Below are 20352 nucleotides of genomic sequence, written 5' to 3'. Positions count from 1 at the left end.
CAGGATATTTCAAAGTGTCTCCAACAGACTCCTTATCAGTTGCAAGGAGAGAAACAGTAACTCTACAATGAAGAAATGAGACATCTTAACCAGGCAATCAACATTAACATCATGAGGATGGGCAGAAGGACACTGTGTGTCCGAGATGTGAAATCTTACCATGCATGAGCTATTCCAGTGGTGATACAAAACCTGAGTTTAATCATGAGGAAACAGCAAAGTCAAATTAAGGAACATTTCATAAAATAACTGGCCTATACTTTTCAAATATCTCAACGCCATGAATGACAGAGTAGGGTATCGGTCCATAATAAAGGAGACTGCAGAGACATGACGTTTAATATGTGATCCTGGATTAGATCCTAGTTCAGGGAAGCAAGAGAAGGAGAAGGATTCCATATAGGACCTTGTTGAAACAGCTGATGAATTTGAAATATGGATGGTAGATTAGACAAAGGCATCGCATCAGTGTTAAAATTCCTGAATGTGGGGAGCCCGGGTGGCTCAGTCGGTTAAGCATCTGATTTCAGCTCAGGTCATGATCTCACAATTCATGGGTTTGGGCCCCACATTGAACTTTGTGCTGACAGCACTGAGCCTGCTTCGAATTCTCTGTCTCCCTCTCTCTCTGCCTACCCCCCCCCCACTTTGTTCTCTCTCTCTCTCTCTCAAAAATAAATAAACTTTTTAAAAAATTAAGAAAAAAAAGCAGGATTTAACCACTGGTCTTATCATTTTTGTGTGTGTATAGAAAAACTTATTACTTAAATACATGAATAAAAGTCAGGAAAATAAAAAAATATATATTAAAAAATAGAGCAGTAAATCTGTGTGGGCTGGTATGAAATGATTTCCAAGATACATAAATTCCTACATATATGAAATAATAATGTGCAAAACAGTGCATATAGCATGTGTGAACAACTTACAGATAAAACTTATCTATGTATGTATACGTATGCTTAGCATAGCAGTAAGTAAATAATGGTCCGCTGCTTGTTTTTGGAAATAAAGGTTCATTGGAACTCTGCCAGGTCACTTGTCTGCATATTGTCTATGGCTGCTTTTGCACAACAGCAGAGCTCAGTAGTCGAGACAGAGATAGTCACAACTAAGTAAAAAATATTTGCTGCTGTCAATATCTGCCTAAGAAAATTTAAGAAATAAATGTAAGACAGTAAGAACTGCCTCAAGGAAATGGGAATTGGAATGTGGGATGGAAAAGAGATCAAATTTTCATCAGAAACCTTTTGGTATTCTTTTTTTAATGTTTGTTTATTTTTGAGAGAGAGAGAACACGCGCGTGTGCGTGGGGGAGAGGCAGAGAGAGCGAGAGGGACAGAAGATCCGAAGTGGGCTCTACACCGAGAGTAGGGAGCCCAATGAAGGGCTAGAAGTCCTGAACCACAAGATCATGACTTCAACCAAAGTTGGACACTTAACAGACTGAGCCACCCAGGTGCCTCTACCTTTTTGTACTCTTTAAAGTTTTTTGTAGGGGTGCCTGGGTGGCTCAGTCGGTTAAGTGGCCGACTTCGGCTCAGGCCATGATCTCGCGGTCCGTGAGTTCTAGCCCCGCGTCGGGCTCTGTGCTGACAGCTCAGAGCCTGGAGCCTGCTTCAGATTCTGTGTCTCCCTCTCTGACCCTTCCCTGTTCATGCTCTGTCTCTCCCTGTCTCAAAAATAAATAAACGTTAAAAAAAAAAAATTAAAATAAATAAATAAAGTTTTTTGTACTATGAGGCTACATGGCTTTGATAAAAGTAATCTGTAAAAATGATTTTAAATTGCCTTTCATTTTAAAAGATCAATGTCATTGCTCTCAACTCAGAGAACGACATCCCTCATAAATATCAGCACCTGACCCAGGCGTGTTCCATCTCTTGCTGGTATCAGAAACCAGCCGATGAGGCTCACTTTATAAATGACCTCTTGTTTTTCCTCAAAGGCCAGTGCAACTGGCACAGGTGGCCCCAGGGACACACTACATACCTGGTCTTGTTTTCCCCAAATGATCTGCGTTGGGACCTTGATCTTGTCCATGTTCTGATGGAGGGAGTATCTTGACTTCTCACTGACGATTTCCAAAAACACTTCAGAAAAGGAAAACAAAGTGAGCACACGCTGGGTACCCACTGCAGAGTTCAGGGACAGGCATTGAGTCCAGGCCACCACTTTCTGTGGCCCCAGAAAACTATCAAAGGGGCCCCAGAAAACTATCCAAGTCTCAGAAATGTAAACTAGAAGAGCCAGCCACCCATAAAGCTTCATTTGTCACGAGCAAAAAGCTTAAACGGCACTACTTACGCTTTCGGTAGAAGTTGTTATGAGGGATTCGGACGTCAACAAGGCCTTGCAGGATCTACAGAGAAGTGACCCATAGTTAGAAGGCAGGAGATGATTTGTTTCCTTGGGCCCTCCAGGGCTCTGGGACAGTGAAGGAAATAAAGTCCAGCAATTTACAGCATTGGCATTGTCAAGGTTTTAAGGCCTGGTCCTCCAAATTCCCACAATGTAGTATGCATTGTAATTGACTCAGGGTCATATGATGCTTTTTCCTTTGTAATTATGGAGGAACGTGGGTAGTACTGGGAAGCCAAAGCATGTAAAAAACACCTGAGATGGGGTCACAGCCACTTCATCTTGAGATTCTCTGCTAAGCTTAAAACACAATCTGGCTGGAGATAATATCAAATAACTGTTTAATAATATCCACATGCAGAACAAGGTCTATTAAAAAAAAATTAAACTACTGGGGTTGATGAGCCTCTTGAACAATAAAGAGATAAACTACTGAGAAAATTCTGGGAAGGGTTCCATAGTCCTTTGCTTATTATTCAATGTTATCTTTGTCTTCCTTGCGGAGGGCTGGAGAAGGCTGCAGCCAATGTGGGCAGGCCAGATCTCCTGGACCCGGAATCCTGACCCAGAGACATGCTACGGGCAGAAGGAACACAGTCCTCCTCTTCCTCGTGACTCAGGAGTTGAAGTAGAGTACAGTCTTCACATTAGCACTGGCACTCATGTACCTGGGAATGGTTCAGGCCCCTTAAATGACTCTATGGAGTCCTGTGTGCTGACTGAAGTGGGAACATCCAGCCAGAACTGCTCTAAACCAACCGTCTGGAGCATGACTAGAACCTGACCATTCTGGAAGTGGAAGCCTAGAGGTGAGACCAATGGCAATCTGTCCAACACACTGTCTCAGCATCAGCCATTTTCTTTGCTCTACTATTGTCTTGCCCCCATGTATCTATCCATCTTGCATCCTCCACCCATCCACCTGCTCTACCCATTCTGCCACCCATCCACCTATCTTGCATCTTGCATCTCTGACTCATACGTGCATATATCTATCCGTGCATCCACCTACCCCACATCTACCCATTCGTCCAACCTCCATCCCTGCTTCAGGCAGACATCCATCCAACCACCCTGCATCTCTGAATCATACACCAATATATCCATCTATCCTGCATCCACCCATCCAACCACCTTCCACCCCTGCATTCTCCAGGCAACCTCCCATCCATCCATCCTGCACTTTTAATCACCTAAGCATATACAGGCATCAATTCATGTGTCCATCTACTCCTCTGCATCTACTCACATGTCCATTCTCCATCTCTGCATTGTCCGGGCATCTTCCCGTCCTCTGGCCCACCCAATCTATACCCAGGACCTATTTGATGCAAGCACTGTGCTAAAGGCTGCGGGGGGGGGGGGGGGGGGCTGATAAAACAGCCAGTTAAAACAAAATTCTTGATTTTGCTGAGGTTAGAGTGGAAAACACAGGCAAGTAAATAGACAAACATAACAACATGACACAGAAGGCAGAGTGCCTGATGCTCCTTGTCTCCTAGAAGGGAAGACTTTTAGAGCTGCCACTTACTTTCTCCCAGTGTTTTCATATCCCTGACAACTAAAAATGTGGAATTTTCTTTTTTTTTAACGTTTATTTATTTCTGAGAGAGAGAAAAAAAAAACAAGTGGGGGAGGAGCAGAGAGAGGGGGACAGAGTATGCAAAGTGGGCTCTTTGCTGACAGCAGCAAGCCCAATGATCTGCGAGATCATGACCTGAGCTGAAGTCGGATGCTCAACTGACTGAGCCGTCCAGGCACCCCAAAACACGGAATTTCCTAAAGCGCTGTTTAACTACTCTAGACTGGGAAGAGATCACAGCTGGGAGGGGATCAATGCAAGCTCACAACTAAAAAAAGGATATGAGGGATAGAACATACCCCAGAAGCAGACTCTGGGTGCTTCTACACCCCTTAACTGAGTCGTGTTCACACCATCTGAACAGAGCCTGTTCCCTCAACTCCTAGGAGGCCCCACCCCAAGGCAGAGTCCAGTTCCTACACTAGAAAAAGATTAGTTGCAGTTATGAGACTGAACCAAGCATTCTTATCTCTTGGTTCCACACCCCTTCCCCAGATTCACAGCTTCATTCAGACCGTGACCTGCCACAACATCCTGCTGATGGCTCTAACCAGTCCCTCAGCTCTACCTGTATATCCAATCTGCACCTCCAACTGTCTGCTTGACATCTACACCTGGAGCCCTTACAGACAGCTTGAATAAGTCCAAACTGGAGCCTGTCCCCAAGACCCACCCTCCCTCTCTCCTTCCCCTACTCAGAAAATGCTGCCTTTATCCAACTCAAGTACCAGAAATCACTTGTGACTCCTCACTGTCCCACATCCTCCACTTCCAATTTGCCATAAGTGCTGTCTGTCCTTCCTCCAAAGCATCTCAGGTTTCTAGTCTCCACTGCCACTGCCTTCGTCTACACCACTGTCACCTCCCAGGTCACAGGAGGACCCCAATGGTTCTTTGTTTCTGTTTGAGCACCCCACAGTCCTTCCTAAAACTCCAGGCTCCTTCCCATCACCTGTTGGGTCCTAGGTGATCTAGCCCAGTGGTTCTCAAAGCGGTTTCTGCTAGTCCAAGAGGTCAAACTATTTTCATTGTAATGCTAAATATTACTTGCTCTCTTCAATTTCATTCTCTCAAAAGCATTGTGCTTCTCAGAACCTACTTGTCGAGGGATAGTGTCATCATACCGATTACGAGTGCCTGTAGGTATGTTCTCGTGTTTTGCATTTTCTGAGTTTTTCTTTCTGATATGGTAAATGTCAATAGTCAGAACCTCCATAAACAAAAGCTCTTTGGGGGGTTCTTAATAATTCTTAAGAGTGTAAAGCAGTCCTGAAATTTAAAAAAAAAAAGGAAAGAAAAGAAAAAGAAAAAGAAAAAGAAAAAGGAAAAAGAAAAAGAAAAAGGAAAAGGAAAAAGAAAAAGAAAAAGAAAAAGAAGAAGAAATCTCTGCTGTAGCCCTTGCCTCCCTCCCTCCCTCTCCCCTGGGCCCCATTCACCCAAGCCTCCTTCCAGTGCCTTAAACTTACCTATGTTTTCCCCATCTCTGCCTACGCTATTTCCTTAAAGAGGTTTATCAAAGTCTCCACTGCCTCCCTGCTTTCAATCACTATACACCAGCTTCATTTCCTCGATAGAACTTACCACAGTTTGTATTTGTTTACTTGTTAGTTGCCTGTCTCCCCGCCACCCCCCTCCAGGCCAGTGTCTGCACAGGTGCCTTCTCGGTCTTATTTCTTCACCATTGTGCCCAAACACAGTGCCTGACATGTCACAGGCACAGTACAGACATGCGCTGAGTGACTAAATAGATGAGTACGAGATGCAAGAACTGTGTGAAGGAAGCAGGCCCTGGACGCCCAAGCCTCTGGCAGAGGGCAGGCAGACTGCTGCTGAGATCACATTACCTGCTGGGGCACCTTGAAGCGGACGTAGGAGCAGAGCTGGAGCATTTCACTCATCTCTTCTGGAGTGGATGGGATCAAGGGGATCTTCTCCATGGCGGCCGAGTCCTGCAGTTCTTTGAGCCGCTGTATAAATTGATTATCAGTTGAGTACTGCAGGCCTGTGGGATTCAAACCAAAACAGCTTGGCAATGTATCTTCCTTCTTACCAACTCTCATTTTAGAAGGAAACCTCCAATATTGGCCCAGAGCTAATATATTTCAGGTGTTTTTCACCAAATTTCTTTTTCATCAGTACTGCCATCCTTGCTCAAGGTCAAAACCACACTCTGAGAAACACAGAAAAAAAAAATCCTTCAGGATATTTTAGGGACTGGTTACTCAAACTGTGGTCCATGGACCAGCAGCACTGGAAGCCCATAAGAAATGCGGAATCTCAGCCCTTCTCCTAAGACTCTTGAATCAGAATGTGCACTTTAACAAGATGCTGGGGAGGCATATGTATGATAGAGTTTAAGAAGCATTAGTTGATAAGACAACTTGCCTGAGCCCCTGCACATTCATATCGTTAAGGGGAAGGCTGGTAAAATATGTGAAGGAAAGAAAACACAGGCCTGGAATGACTGACAACTCCTTCCTTTGGCCTGGACCCACTTAGTAATCTCTTTTTTGGGGTCAATACGTATACACAGTGAAAGAGAGACCCCTTCTGAGCTGTCTGCCATGTTGCCCTCCACACAGTCCCTCCTTGTGCAGATCATTAGGTGTTCACTGAGACTGAACGGCCTTGAGACTGACCATCATTTCCTATCTCCCTGGAGCAAGACACAAGAAAATTCACATGAGCTGATATGCACAGGAGGGCAAAACTAATTTTCACTTCCAACACTGAGCAAATGTCTAGATGTTTAACTTAGCTGACAAGCTACATTTCAGAAAGAAAGGCAGTGACATCAATACTGTGCTGCAGAAATCCACACTTTATAAATCTCCTATATTCAGCAATTCCTTTAAAGCTAGCATGGGCATCATGTGGCTTCTGCGATGCCATGGGGCAGATTACACGATCTATTTCCTTTTACTTTAAAAATAATCCTAGATTAAATGTCATGTGGTATCCTGGACCGGATCCTGGAACAGAAAAAGGACATTAGTGGAAAAACTAATGAGATCCAAATAAAGCCTAGAGTTTAGTTAATAGTACTGTACCAGTGTTGGTTTCTTACCTGTGACAAATTTACTGTGGTAATGTGAGCCGTTAACAATGGGGGAAGCTGGGTAAAGGGTATATGGGACTCTCTGTACTATCTTTGCAACATTTCTGTAAATTTAAAATGATTTCAAAGCAGGGAGCACCTGGGTGGCTCAGCTGGTTAAGCATCTGACTCCTGAGTTTGGCTCAGGTCATGATCTCACAGTTTGTGAATTTGGGCCCTGCATCAGGCTCTGTGCTGACAGCGTGGACCCTGCTTGGGATTATGTTTCCGTATCTTTCTGCCCCTCCCCTGCTTGCTCTCTATTTCTCTCTCAAAATAAACTTAAAAAACTTTAAAAAAATGTAATTATTTCAAATTAAAAACAAGTTTATCTTTTCATTTTCACACACAAATAATCTTAATTTTAAATTTCCAATTGAAACTCAGGTGTCAAACTCTTCTCTGAGTCATACATTCAAAAAAGCCAGTTAGATCTGATCTTCCACAAGTGATCAAAAATCTAATAACTTCCACAGGAGCTGTTTTTCCAGTTCTCAAACTTTATTATTAAAAGCCCAAATGATTTCAGACATGGTGCTTGGGAAAAAGAGAAAAGAAAACACTTTGGGAGTTTACCTTCAATTTTAATGTCCTCAACAGACCTGAAAATGACTTTGATAACTAAAATATTTTAAAGGTCAATTTAGTTAGGTTTCAGTAGAAGGTTCAACTCATGGTGGGTTCTAGCAGATAAAGGAAGTAGTAGGTAAGAGTCACATAAAAGAAGTAGTGGATGTTAAAGGATTTCCAAAGAAGCCACAGTTTGGGCTCTAGAGTCAGACATCCTAGGATCTCTTCTTATCCTGGCTCCAGCATTAACATAATTTCTTTGTGCCTCAGTGTTCCCACCTATAATACTATCTTGATCTGGATAGTAAATGCACATGTGAAAAGTCATTGAGATGTACACTTAAAATGTGGGTGATTTACTATGTGTAAATCATACTCCAAGAAAGTACCAGAGAGATGCGGGGAGGGAGCAGAAGGAAAAAGAAAGAAAAATTAAGATTTTTTTCTCTACCACATTACAAATCCAAGTTTGAAGACATATAAGAAAAATGAATTTTAAAAATCCAACTTCAGGGGCACCTGGCTGACTCAGTTGGTGGAGCATGTGACCCTTGATCTTGCAGTTGTAAGCTCAAGCCCCATGTTGGGTGTAGAAATTACTTTAAAAAATAAAGTCTTTTTTTAACTAAAATCTTTTAAAAAATCCAACTTTAGAATGTAATTTCTGGGGACATATTACAGCTCAAGTTGACATATGCATATATACATTGATTGAAAAACAAAAAATAAGGCTTATTATTTTTTTTATTTTAGAGAGAGCACATATGCGTGCCCATGAGCAGGGGAAGGGCAGAGTGACAGAGGGAATCTCAAGCAGGCTCCATGCTCAGCACAGAGCCTGACCCAGGGCTTGATCCCATGACCCTAAGATCATGACCTGAGCCAAAATCAAGAGTCAGATACTCAACTGACTGAGCCATCCAGGCACCCCTGTTTGTTGATTTTTTAAAAAAATATCTTGTTATGTATCAAGATTTCTAAGTTTTCATCAAAAAAGGAGAAGCATGAGAACAGCACTTTCACCTCATAAGGAATGACAAGAATTAAATCCATATAGGGAACTTAGCTCTTAAGAGCTCAATAAATGTTGGATATTAATATTATTGTTATATTTCAAAGTACTGTATTTAAGTGCTGCAAAGTACTATACACATTTTAATTAACCACCTTGAATTCTTTGTGGAAAAAGGCTGGCTCTCCATTTTAAACGTTAGCATGTACGACCCAGCAATTTATCCAAGGGATACAGGTATGCTATTTCGAAGGGACACATGCACCCCCATGTTTATAGCAGCACTATCAACAATAGCCAAAGTATGGAAAGAGCCCAAAGGACCATCGATGGATGAATGGATAAAGAAGATGTGGTATATATATGCAATGGAGTATTACTCGGCAATCAAAAAGAATGAAATCTTGCCATTTGCAACTATGTGGATGGAACTGGAGGATATTATGCTAAGTGAAATTAGTCAGAGAAAGACAAAAATCATATGACTTCACTCATATGAGGACTTTAAGAGACAAAACAGATGAACATAAGGGAACGGAAACAAAAATAATATAAAAACGGAGGGGGACAAAATTGAAGAGACTCATAAATATGGAGAACAAACGGAGGGTTAAGGGGAGGGGTTGTGGGAGGGGGCATGGGATAAATGGGTAAGGGGCATTAAGGAATCTACCCCTGAAATCATTGTTGCACTATATGCTAACTAATTTGGATGTAAATTAAAAAAAATAAAAAATAAACAAGTTAATAAAAAAAAATCTAAAAAAAAAGCATGGTTACGATTATGGTTATAAAACTACTGTTTGGTTAGTTATCTTTAAAGCACTGCATATCTCTAAAGTAGACGTTGAAAAAAATGATTCTAAAAGACAGCCATAGCAGACACTGCCATCTGCTCCCTAGAGATTCAGACCCTGCTGTGCTCAAGTCACACATGGGGTTATTTTAGCCTTGTAACTCACCAGCAGGGCATACAAGACTTAGACTGCAGACATCTGAAGGGTAGTAAGCAGCATATACCCCAGCCACGTGGCCACCCATGGAGGTACCTATCAGGTGGAAGGGTTTTTTGTTCAGCTTGAGGCATTCTACAAACTAGGAAGAGAAAAGAGAAGGAGGCTTGGTTATATAGCTGTAGTCAACAACAATAGTGATTACATAGCAGAAAACCACTGTACCTCCTGTGAGGACAGCTGACAAGGTCTATTAGTGAAAGGGGGTCTGAAATCTACTGGATCCATTATTCAGACAAGCCTTATGGCATATAATACTCTTTACCTGACACAGGTGATTGAAGGGTCATTTATAAGCATAAAACCAACAAGAATTCTCCTAATTCATGAGCCAGCAAACTTTTTTATAAAAGTCCCAAGAGAAAATATTATTTGCTTTGTGGGTCATATGTTCTCTGTTGCAGCTACTCAACTCTACTGTTGTAGCACAAAAGCAGCCAGAGATAATATGTAAATGAATGAGCAGGGCTGTATTCCAAGAAAACTTAGCTTACAAAAATAGGTGGCAGGCCAACCACAGTTTGAAGACTCTTGCCCTAATTTAAAGCCCTTTCCATCCATCTAACCATCCATTCATATGACAACCAACCTGTCTAGTCAACCATCCAACCATTCAACCAACCATCCACACATCTCAAAAATATTTATTGGATATCTATTATGTACGAGGAACTATGGTCAGCTCCTGAGGATACATCAAAGACCCCAAAAGATAAGGTTCCTGACCTCATCAGAATACACAATCTAAAGGGGGGTGGGGTGGGTACAGACATTAAATAAACATCCTCGGGGTACCTGGGGGGCTCAGTCGGTTAGCGCCAACTTCAGTTCAGGTCATGATCTCACAGTTTGTGATTTGAGCCCCGCAGTGGACTCTGTGCTGACAGCTTGGAGACTGGAGCCTGCTTCATATTCTGTGTCTCCCTCTCTCTCTGCCCTGCCCCTGTTCACACTCACTCTCTCTCTCAAAAATAAATAAACATTAAAAAAAAATCCTCATCTGGGGAAAATATGTACTGTTAATCTGAAACTTACAGACTATTAAATTCTGAACTGGTTCATGAGACTCATGATTTTGAAAGCTCAGCCAGAGGGAGGCTGAAGCTAGATGCTAAAATAGAACAAAATGCAAAGAGCACCCTCCCCATCCTCCACAACTAGGCAGAGGGGCTATCATGATATTGTGTCATGTAGGTGGTAAGCAAAAAAACAGACTCTAGGGAAATGATCTTGAGAATTATAAACTCCTTTTTCAAGAGCTAAAAAAAATGTCCATACCATATTTCTTGAGAAACAACTAAAACAGGCTTAAAGGAGAACAATATGCAATAGGTCCTGGCCCTCCACAGCTGACCAATGATACCATTTGGGTGCCATTTTGTTTGTAAATATTTGCAGACAGAATGGATTAGAGACTGGTTACACGTCAGCATGGAACTCTCTTACCTGCTCTCCAGGCTTGGGCATGTGAGGTGGGGAAGGCCCAGTCTGAGTAATTTTGGTAGAGCTTCTGGCTTACCTGGTGTATCCTCTTTACTTGACCATCTATGGACAGGTCATCCAGGGAGGACCGGGTGGTGCCCTCATGTCCCGGCATGTCCACGCAGACCAAGTGCAGGTTCTTTGGAAGGAACTGAGGACCCATGGGTGCAGAGAATCAGTATGTGGTGTGCAGGTCATGTCTGCCCACTCTTCTAGGGAGGTTGCCCCCACTTACCCAGTGACCTGACAGCCATCCCTGAGGATGGTGGGCCTACGCCACCCAGTGTCTTACCCCAGTAACATCTGATACAAGTACTGCCAGTAACCTCATAGGGAGCAGAGGCCCCAAAAAATCAATATACAGATGGGAGGGGACTCAGGAGATGTCTGGAAAAGGGGGACAAAGGTTAAGGTAGTAAGCTGGAATTTCTTGTTTTCTTTTTTTTTTAATTTTTTTTAAACGTTTATTTATTTTTGAGACAGAGAGAGACAGAGCATGAATGGGGGAGGATCAGAGAGAGAGGGAGACACAGAATCCGAAACAGGCTCCAGGCTCTGAGCTGCCAGCACAGAGCCCGACGCGGGGCTCGAACTCATGGACCGCGAGATCATGACCTGAGCTGAAGTCAGACGCTTAACCGACTGAGCCACCCAGGTGCCCCTCTCGTTGTTTCTCGATGCCGATCGGCATCTACTATCTCCTTCTCCTTTCCCTCACCCCTTTCACACTTACTCAGTTATGCAGCCACTGACTTGGAACTAAAAAACAAGCCTCTGTTCTCCCAGAACACAGCCAACTGGAGCAGCCCCAGAGCCAACAAAAGCAAAGCTTTCTCTAAGAACCATGACTGTCTGATCACCCTACCTCTGGTTTCAACTTTTTTTGTTTTTTGTTTTTTGCATTAATGTCTAAATCCTGGGATGATTATTATCCTAAAATACCTTCCACTTATATTTGTGCCACTTTGAACCAGGAAACTGAGAAACATCAGTTACCAATAAACAAACACCCAGTTACATAAAAAACATCTGAGGGGCATCTGGGTGGCTCAGTCGGTTAAGCACCTGACTCTTGATTTCAGGTCAGGTCATGATCTCACGGTTCAAGGGTTTGAGCCCCACATGGAGCTCTGCACTGACAGTGCAAAGCCTACTTGGGATTCTCCCTCTCCCCCTCTCTCTCTGCCCTTCTCTCTCTTGTGTGCTTATTCCTCATTCTCTCAAAAATAAATAAATAAATAAATAAATAAACAAACAAACTCAAAAATAAACAAACAAACATCTGAGTTGGGGTAGGAAGCGAGAGGTTCATTAAGGCATGGGGATGCCTGTCCTTCCAGTGGAATCTGGGGATGAGAACACAAGGAACTACAGGACGTGTGAGCCCTTTCCCCCTCGTGTAGATCATACTTGGAATCATTCAGGTATAGTTCTGCTTGAGGTGGGAGCCTCTCCCAGCCTCCACCTGCACCACCTGGTCCCTCTGACCAATAATGCGAGTTGCCACACCCAAGGAAACCAGGACAGATTGGAAAACCAATCTCAGGAAGCTGCTAGATAAAGATGGTTTCTCTAAATGACTCAGGAAAATTAAAAAAAAACAAAAACGAAAGTAGAAGGAAGGGAGGAAGGGCAAGGGAGAAAGAGAAGAAGAACAAAAGGGAGAATGAAGGGAAGGAGGAGGAGATACTTGGAGTATAAAAGAATAAATGATTTTGAGGCACCTGGGTGGCTAAGTCGGTTAGGCATCCGACTTCGGCTCAGGTCATGATCTCGCAGTTGGTGAATTTGAGCCCCACGCCTGGCTCTATGCTGACAGTTCAGAGCCTGGAGCCTGCTTTGGATTTTGTGTCTCCCTCTCTCTCTGCCCCACCCCCACTTGCACTCTGTCTCTCTCTCTCAAAAATAAATAAACATTGAAAAAGAATAAATGATTTTGTTAACCTGATCTTGATAATCATGACAAATTCTGAGAGGAAGGTGAGTGTCAGAAACCTTAAGAAATATTCATGAGATGAAAGTATTTCTAGGGTACAGATTTTACAAATAACATTCAACTCAGTAAATTTTTTCTGAGAAAAGGATCTGAATAGTACAGTTGACCCTCAAACAACACAGGTTTGAACTGTGCAGGTCCATTTATACATGGATTTTTTTCGATACAGTATAGTAAATGTATTTTCTCTTCCTTATCATTTTCTTAATAACATTTTCTTTTCTCTAGCTTACTTTATTGTAAGAATACAGTATATAATATATATAACATACAAAATATGTATTAATCAACCATTTATGTTATTGGTAAAGGCTTCTGGTCAACAGTAGGTTATTTGTAGTTAAGTTTTGGGGGAGCAAAAAAGTTATACATGAATTCTTGACTGCATGGTAGGTGGGCTCCCTTAACCCCCATGTTGCTCAAGGGTTACGTGGATACTGAATTAGTTTTAAGATGATTTGAGCCACGGTTCTGGGTTCCCTTTGCTTTCCATCATTGCTGATGACATCACATGCAAGTGGACACCCTTTTCTTTATTGAGTGACCCCCTCTTGAGAGAGAAGAATCTAGAACTGCACCTTGACCACACTGAGCCACATATCCTTATGTGCAGAGAATCCATGGAGCATGAGGATGGAAGGTTTGTGTCCCGGCCTGCCCCGGAAGGAATAACAGAACTGATAATCTTCATGGTAAACATAGCAGACCTGCATGCCCAACGTTCTCCGCCAGTACCTGGGGAGGAAACATAAAGGTGAAACAAAACCAGCAAGCTCCAGAGAAGTGGTTTTGGAAGGGGCACATGCCCTCTTCCCCATATGTCCCTGGGGTCCCCCACCCTCAGGGAACACTGAGTGAAACCATTCCAGGAAGCACCTTAAATGAATATTCTTGTATGTAATTTTCTAATAACCTCTAACTAGGAGGAGAAAAAAGAGTAAGAGAGTGTTTTCTGAAGAGGCATGATATATAATAACCTCTTGTTGATATATATATCTTTTTGGCATTTTAAATGGCGGTATGACGAAGGAGTAGGTGGTGAGATCTTTCTAGGTGTCTGATTGGCCTTTCTCTGCCTTGCTTGCTTGAGCTACAGCTGAATTCGAAGTAGCTGGTGGCAAGGTTGGGAAGAACTCCAGTAAGGTCAAGACAAAGGCAGGTTCCTCTCATAGAGAGCTGGCTTGCAGTTCCTGGTGGGTCATACTCATGGACACCTGAAATCTAGGACGAACAGCCATGGACATGTGGGCACAGCTGCACCATGTACAATGCAGCCATCCTGGAGTAAGTACGTCACCGCAGAGGGGCTCTGACTGGCAGGAAATGATCAAAAGACTTGAAGGTAAAGCATATTACCACTCATCACTTGCAACTTGCTATTTGTGGAGATGAAGAATTAGACTCGCTCCTTAAGGCTACAATTGCTGGTGGTGGGGTCACATCCACAAATCTCTGATTGGGAAGAAAAGGCAACAGAATACTTGTCCAAGGATGCCTGGATTCCTTATGATCTCAGGACTAAACACTCTTGACAGCTGTCCAGTGTTGGTGAGTCCAGTGGACTCTGTCTCTGTGAAAAACACAATTCTGTTCTTTTGTAATTCTATTTGAGCAAGTAGGAAGTTTAATTAGCTTTCCAACCAACCAAATTTCTGCTTTTGAGTCTTTACCTTATTTAAGTGTTACTGTGGCTTCAGAGAAGCTATTGATTCTAAAGTATTTTGATAGAGTTGACTGGATTTTATTTATTTAAAAATTTTTTTAATGTTTATTTTTGAGAGAGAGAGACAGAGCACAAGCGGAGAAGGGGCAGAGAGAGAGGGAGACACAGAATCCAAAGTAGGCTCCAGGCTCTGCGCTGTCAGCACAGAGCCCGACGCGGGGCTCAAATTCATGAACTGCCAAGATCATGACCTGAGCTGAAGTTAGACGCTTAACTGACTGAGCCACCCAGGCATCCCTAGAGTTGACTGGATTTTAATTCTGATGTAGAAGTCATAGTAACAAACATTTTGTTTTATACAGACATTATTTCCACTCTGGTGGATAAGCTCAATAAGGGTCATATCCCTCTACCCCAAACATATATACATACACATGTATTAAAATATGTATATTTAAAAATATATATTAACATATATATTTTATATATATAAGTTGGTTTCTTCCCCCTAGAGATTTTGAGAGTGAGAACGTGACTGTTAAGAACCATCTGCATCGGTCCTCTGGTTTTATTCCTCACAGCATATGGCAGTTGGTTGGAAGCTCAGGTTCTGTTGGTTATGTAAGACTTGGCAGTGCTGGAGTTTGGCCCGAATTTGATTTCAATATGGAATTACCATCAAACAAATGTAACTCTCTGCATGAAGAATCTCGCCGAGATGAAAGATAATTAATTCAATCAGAGATTCACTTTGTGGTATACTTTGCACCAGAGAGGTAGCCAAGTCTTGCAGAAAGCAAACAGCCTAAGCTGAACGGTGGTAACTAACCCTTGGTATAAAATAAAGGACGAAGGGGATGAGGATATACATGCATATTTACTTGCATCTACATACACAAAGCAAGAGAGCATACACAAGACACTATCAAGATGAGTATCTGGAGTGGAGGTGGGATTATAGTGAGAAGTAGGTGGCAAGAGAACAGGGCCAGGAGGGAGACTTTCATTACTTTCTTTTTTCAATGAATGCATTGCCTATTCAAAACATTAAAAATAACATTGGCTAGCTTAAAAGCTCTTATGACAGAGCAAGCATATGTCAAAATTCTAAACCCTGGCACCATAAGATGAGTTAGTTGGTTCGTTCGTTCGTTCATTCATTCATGCAATCATTCATATCCCAGCTCATTCATTTATTAATTAAGTGATCTTTTTAAAAACTTAAATATAGTGTTTTATTAGTTTCACGTGAACAATATAGTGCTTGGACAGTTCGATCCGTTACTCAATGCCTGCCATCTGTCACCATACAACACCACATAACATTATACTGCTTTTATAGTATTCTTGACTATATTCCCTGTGTTGTACTTTTCATCTCTATATTTATTTTGTAACCGGAATGTTGCACATCTTAATCCCCTTCACCTATTTTACCCATCCCCCCCACCCCACTTTCCCTTGGGCAGATACCAGTTTGTTTTCTGTATTTATGATTGTTTCTGTTTTCCATTTGTTCGTTTGTTTTGTTTTTTAGATTGCTCACATAAGTGAAATCACATGGTATTTCTCTTTCTCTGTCTGACTTACTTCACCTAGCATACTACCTTCTAGGTCCACCTACGTTGTCACAAATGGCAAAATCTCATTCTTTTTGATGGCTGAGCGATTGATACTCTGTTGTGCGCGCGCGTGCGCACACACCCACACCCACCCACACACATACACACACACACACACACACACACACACACACACACACACACACATATATATATACTTCCAGGGTCCAAACCCTTCATCCTACAAGTCTCAGACTTAATAGATTACAAGAACCTCTAAAGAAAAGGACTTAAATATTTCTCTTTTTTTTATTGTGGCAAAATATACATAACAGAAGATTCACCATTTTAACCATACAATTCAACGGCATTAAGTACATTCACAATGTTGCACATCAACCAACACCATTGCCCATTCTAGAACTTTTTCATCATCCCAAATAGAAATGCTATAACCATTAAATAATTACTCCCCATTCCCCTTCTCCCCTCAGCCCCTGATAACCTCTATTCTGCTTTCTGTCTCTATGAATTTGCCTATTTTAGGTACTTCATATAAGCAGAATCATACAAAATTTGTTCTTTTGTGTCTGGCATATTTCGCTGAGCATAGTGATTTCAAGGTCCATCCATGTTATAGCATGTGTCAAAATTTCCTTCCTTTTTAAAACTGAGTAATGTTCTCTTTCATATAGGCACCGTATTTTGTTTATCCCTCATCTGTTGATGAATATTTGGGCAGTTTCATTTTTTGGGCTATCGTGAGTAATGCTGCTATGAACGTCAGTATACAAATATCTGTTTGAGTCCCTGCTTTCAATTCTTTGGAGTATATACCCAGAAGTAGAATTGCTGGATCATATGGTAACTCTATGTTTAACTTTTTGAGGAGCCACTAAATTTGTCACAGCAGCTGTACTATTTTACATTTGTACCAGGGATGCACAAGGATTTCTCTATATCCTCACCAACACATGTTATTTTCTGTTTATTTTTTTTCTGAAATAATAGTCACCCTGACAGGTGTGCAGTATCTTTGTGGTTTTGATTTACTTTTCCCAAATGACTAGGATGTTATGTATAGATTTCTTTTTATTGAGATATAATTGACATACCATTAAACTCACCCTTTTAAAAGGTACAATTGTTTTTTTTTTTTTTTTTTAAAGCATATTCACAAAGTAGTGCAACCATCACCACTCTCTAATTCTGGAACATTTTCACCAAAAAGAAACCAGATTGAACGGTACACTTTAAAATGGGTAGAAAGATGGGGCGCCTGGGTGACTCAGTTAAGTGTCCAACTTCGGTGCAGATCATTATCTCACGGTTCATGTGTTTGAGCATGCATCGGGCCCTGCGCTGACAGCTCAGAGCCTGGAGCCTGCTTTGGATTCTGTGTCTCCCTCTCTCTCTGCCCCTCCCCCACTCATGCTCTGTCTTTCTCTGTCTCAGAAATAAACATTCAAAAAAATTAAAATAGGTAGAATGCTAAATTTTATGTTATGTATATTTTACCACAATTAAAAAAAGAAAGAAAGGGGCACCTCGGTGGTTCAGTCAGTTGAGCATCTGACTCTTGATTTCAGCTCAGGTCATGATCTCATGGTTCATGAGCTTGAGCCTCACGTGGGGTTCTGTGCTGATGGTGCTGAGCCTGCTTGGAATTCTCTCTCACTCTCTGCCCCTTTCGCGCTCTCTCTCTCTCTCTCTCTCTCAAAATAAACTTTATAAAAAGAAAGAAAGAAAGAAAGAAAGAAAGAAAGAAAGAAAGATCCATACCAATCAACATTCACTCTCCACTGCCCTCTCCCTACAGCTCATAGCAACTACTAGTTTCCTACTGGTCTCTTTATGTTTACTCTATGGATCTGCTTATTCTGGACATCTCATATCAATGGGGTCATTCAATCTGTGACTTTCTGTGTTTGGCTTATTTCACTTTAGCATAATGTTTTCAAGTTCTTCTGTTATGGAATGTATTCGTACTCCATTCCTTTTTAAGGCTAAATAATATCCCATCACCTGGATATGCACATTTGTTTATCCAGTCATCAGCTCATGAACATGTGAATTATTTCTACTTTTTAGCCATTAGGAATAATACCACTATGAACATTCACATACAACTTTTTCTGTGGACATATGTTTTCAGTTCTCATGGGTGTTCTCAGTTCACCAAAGAGTAGAATTGCTGGATCATATGGTAGGGTTTTTTATTATTATTTTTCATTTTTATTATTTATTTTGAGACAGAAAGAGAGAGAGAGAGCACAGGAGTAGGGGAGGGCAGAGAGAGAGGATCCTGAGCTGACAGTGTGGAGCCCGACACAAGGCTCAAACCCATGAACTGTGAGATCATGACCTGAGTTGAAATCAAGATTCAGACACTTAACTGACTGAGCCACCCAGGCATCCCATATGGTAGCTTTTTAAAAAAACGCATTTTGAGGAACTGCCAGACTGTTTTCCGAAGTGGTTGCACAATTTTACATTCCCACTGGCAGTACCTGAGAGGTCAATTTCTCTAAATCCTTCATTGCTAATTTTTAGAGAAACTTTTAATTGAAGTATAAATCATATAGAAATGTGTACATATTTTAAGTGTACAGCCTGATGAATATGCAGAATTGTCTTGAACTACCCAGGCGCCCCATTTGGTAGCTTAAAAAAAAAATGAACCCAGTATCTGCCACCCAGATTAGGATCTAGAATACATGACCAGCAACCCAGATGCCCACCTCATGTCTTTCCCCATCAGCACCCCCAAAGGTAACCACTACCTCACTTTATCTCTTCAGGAAAGTTTTACTATTTTAGAACTTTGTCATACAATAAGTATTTGTCTGTATCAGATTTCTTTCACTCAGTATTGTGTTTGTATTATAGAACATAGCACTAGGTCTTTCCTTTTCATAGCTGTATAGTATTCCGCTGAATACTCTATGAATAATTTTACAGCTATGCTTTTGTTTATTTATCTGTTAAAGTATTTTTTTTTAATCTTTATTTATTTTTGAGAGAGAGAGACAGAGAAACAGAGCATGAGTGGGGAAGGGGCAGAGAGAGAGGGAGACACAGAATCTGAAGCAGGCTTGAGGCTCTGAGCTGTTAGCACAGAGTCCGACACAGGGCTCGAACCCACAAACCATGAGATCATGACCTGAGCCAAAGTCGGACGCTTAACTGACTGAGCCACCCAGGCACCCCTATCTGTTAAAGTATTAATGGAGACTGGTGTTTCCAGTTTGGAGGTATTACAAATGAAACAGATATGGAATATTCTTTTATATGTCTTCTGATCTCTGTTTCGGTGTGTGTGTGTGTGTATGTGTACATATATATATATATGTATGTGTATGTATATGTATATATATGTATATATATATGTATGTGTACATATATATATGTACACATACACACACACATATACACACTTCTGTTGTATGAAGTGTGAAGTGTATGAAATTAGTATGAACTAATTTACACTTTCATCAACAATATGCCAGATTCTTGTTGCTTCACATCTGCACTGGGTTGAATAGTATTCCCCCCAAATTCATGTCTATCTGGAACCTATGGATATGACCTTATTTGGAAACAGGGTCTTTCCAGAAATAATCAAGTTGAGTTAAGGTCATACTGGATTAGGGTTGGGCCCAAGTCCAAGATGACTGGTGCCCTTATAAAAAGAAGGAAATTTGGACACAGAAACACACAGAGGGAAGAACACCATGTGAAATACAGAGGCAGACAGTGGAGTGACCCATCTACACATGAAGAACACATCTACAAGTTACAGAATGCCCAGGATTTCTTACAGTCACCAGCAGCTAGGGATGAGCCACTGAACAGATTCTCCCTCAGAGCCTCCAGAAAGAACCAATGTTGCCAACACCTTGATTTAGTATTTCTAACCTCCAGAACTGTGAGAGAACAAATTCCTGTTGTTTTACGTCACCCGGTTTATGGTCATTTGTCACAGCAGCTCTGGGAAGCTAATACAACATTCTG

At 41.6% G+C, this 20352-nt stretch overlaps 1 protein-coding gene across 2 annotated transcripts in view; it reads right to left on the bottom strand.

Moving 5' to 3' along the window:
* The window catches only part of ABHD6 (abhydrolase domain containing 6, acylglycerol lipase), a 53281-nt gene that overhangs the window by 6427 nt on the left and 26502 nt on the right, over positions 1 to 20352 (bottom strand). For both annotated transcript variants that reach the window (XM_047096598.1, XM_047096599.1), the window contains 6 exons: positions 13692 to 13848; positions 11155 to 11268; positions 9585 to 9717; positions 5788 to 5945; positions 2308 to 2362; positions 1993 to 2093 (listed from right to left, as the gene is read on the bottom strand). In XM_047096598.1, coding sequence (XP_046952554.1) covers positions 1993 to 2093; positions 2308 to 2362; positions 5788 to 5945; positions 9585 to 9717; positions 11155 to 11268; positions 13692 to 13848 — 718 coding nt within the window. The remainder of the gene's footprint in view (positions 1 to 1992; positions 2094 to 2307; positions 2363 to 5787; positions 5946 to 9584; positions 9718 to 11154; positions 11269 to 13691; positions 13849 to 20352) is intronic.

Source organism: Lynx rufus, unplaced genomic scaffold (genome assembly GCF_022079265.1).
Source record: "Lynx rufus isolate CCGP_SWC_20201006 ecotype Redwood Valley unplaced genomic scaffold, mLynRuf1.p SCAF_4, whole genome shotgun sequence".
In the NCBI taxonomy this organism is placed as follows: Eukaryota; Metazoa; Chordata; class Mammalia; order Carnivora; family Felidae; genus Lynx; species Lynx rufus.
The sequence above is the reverse complement of the archived record's forward strand: the minus strand, read 5'-3'. Positions and strand labels throughout refer to the sequence as shown.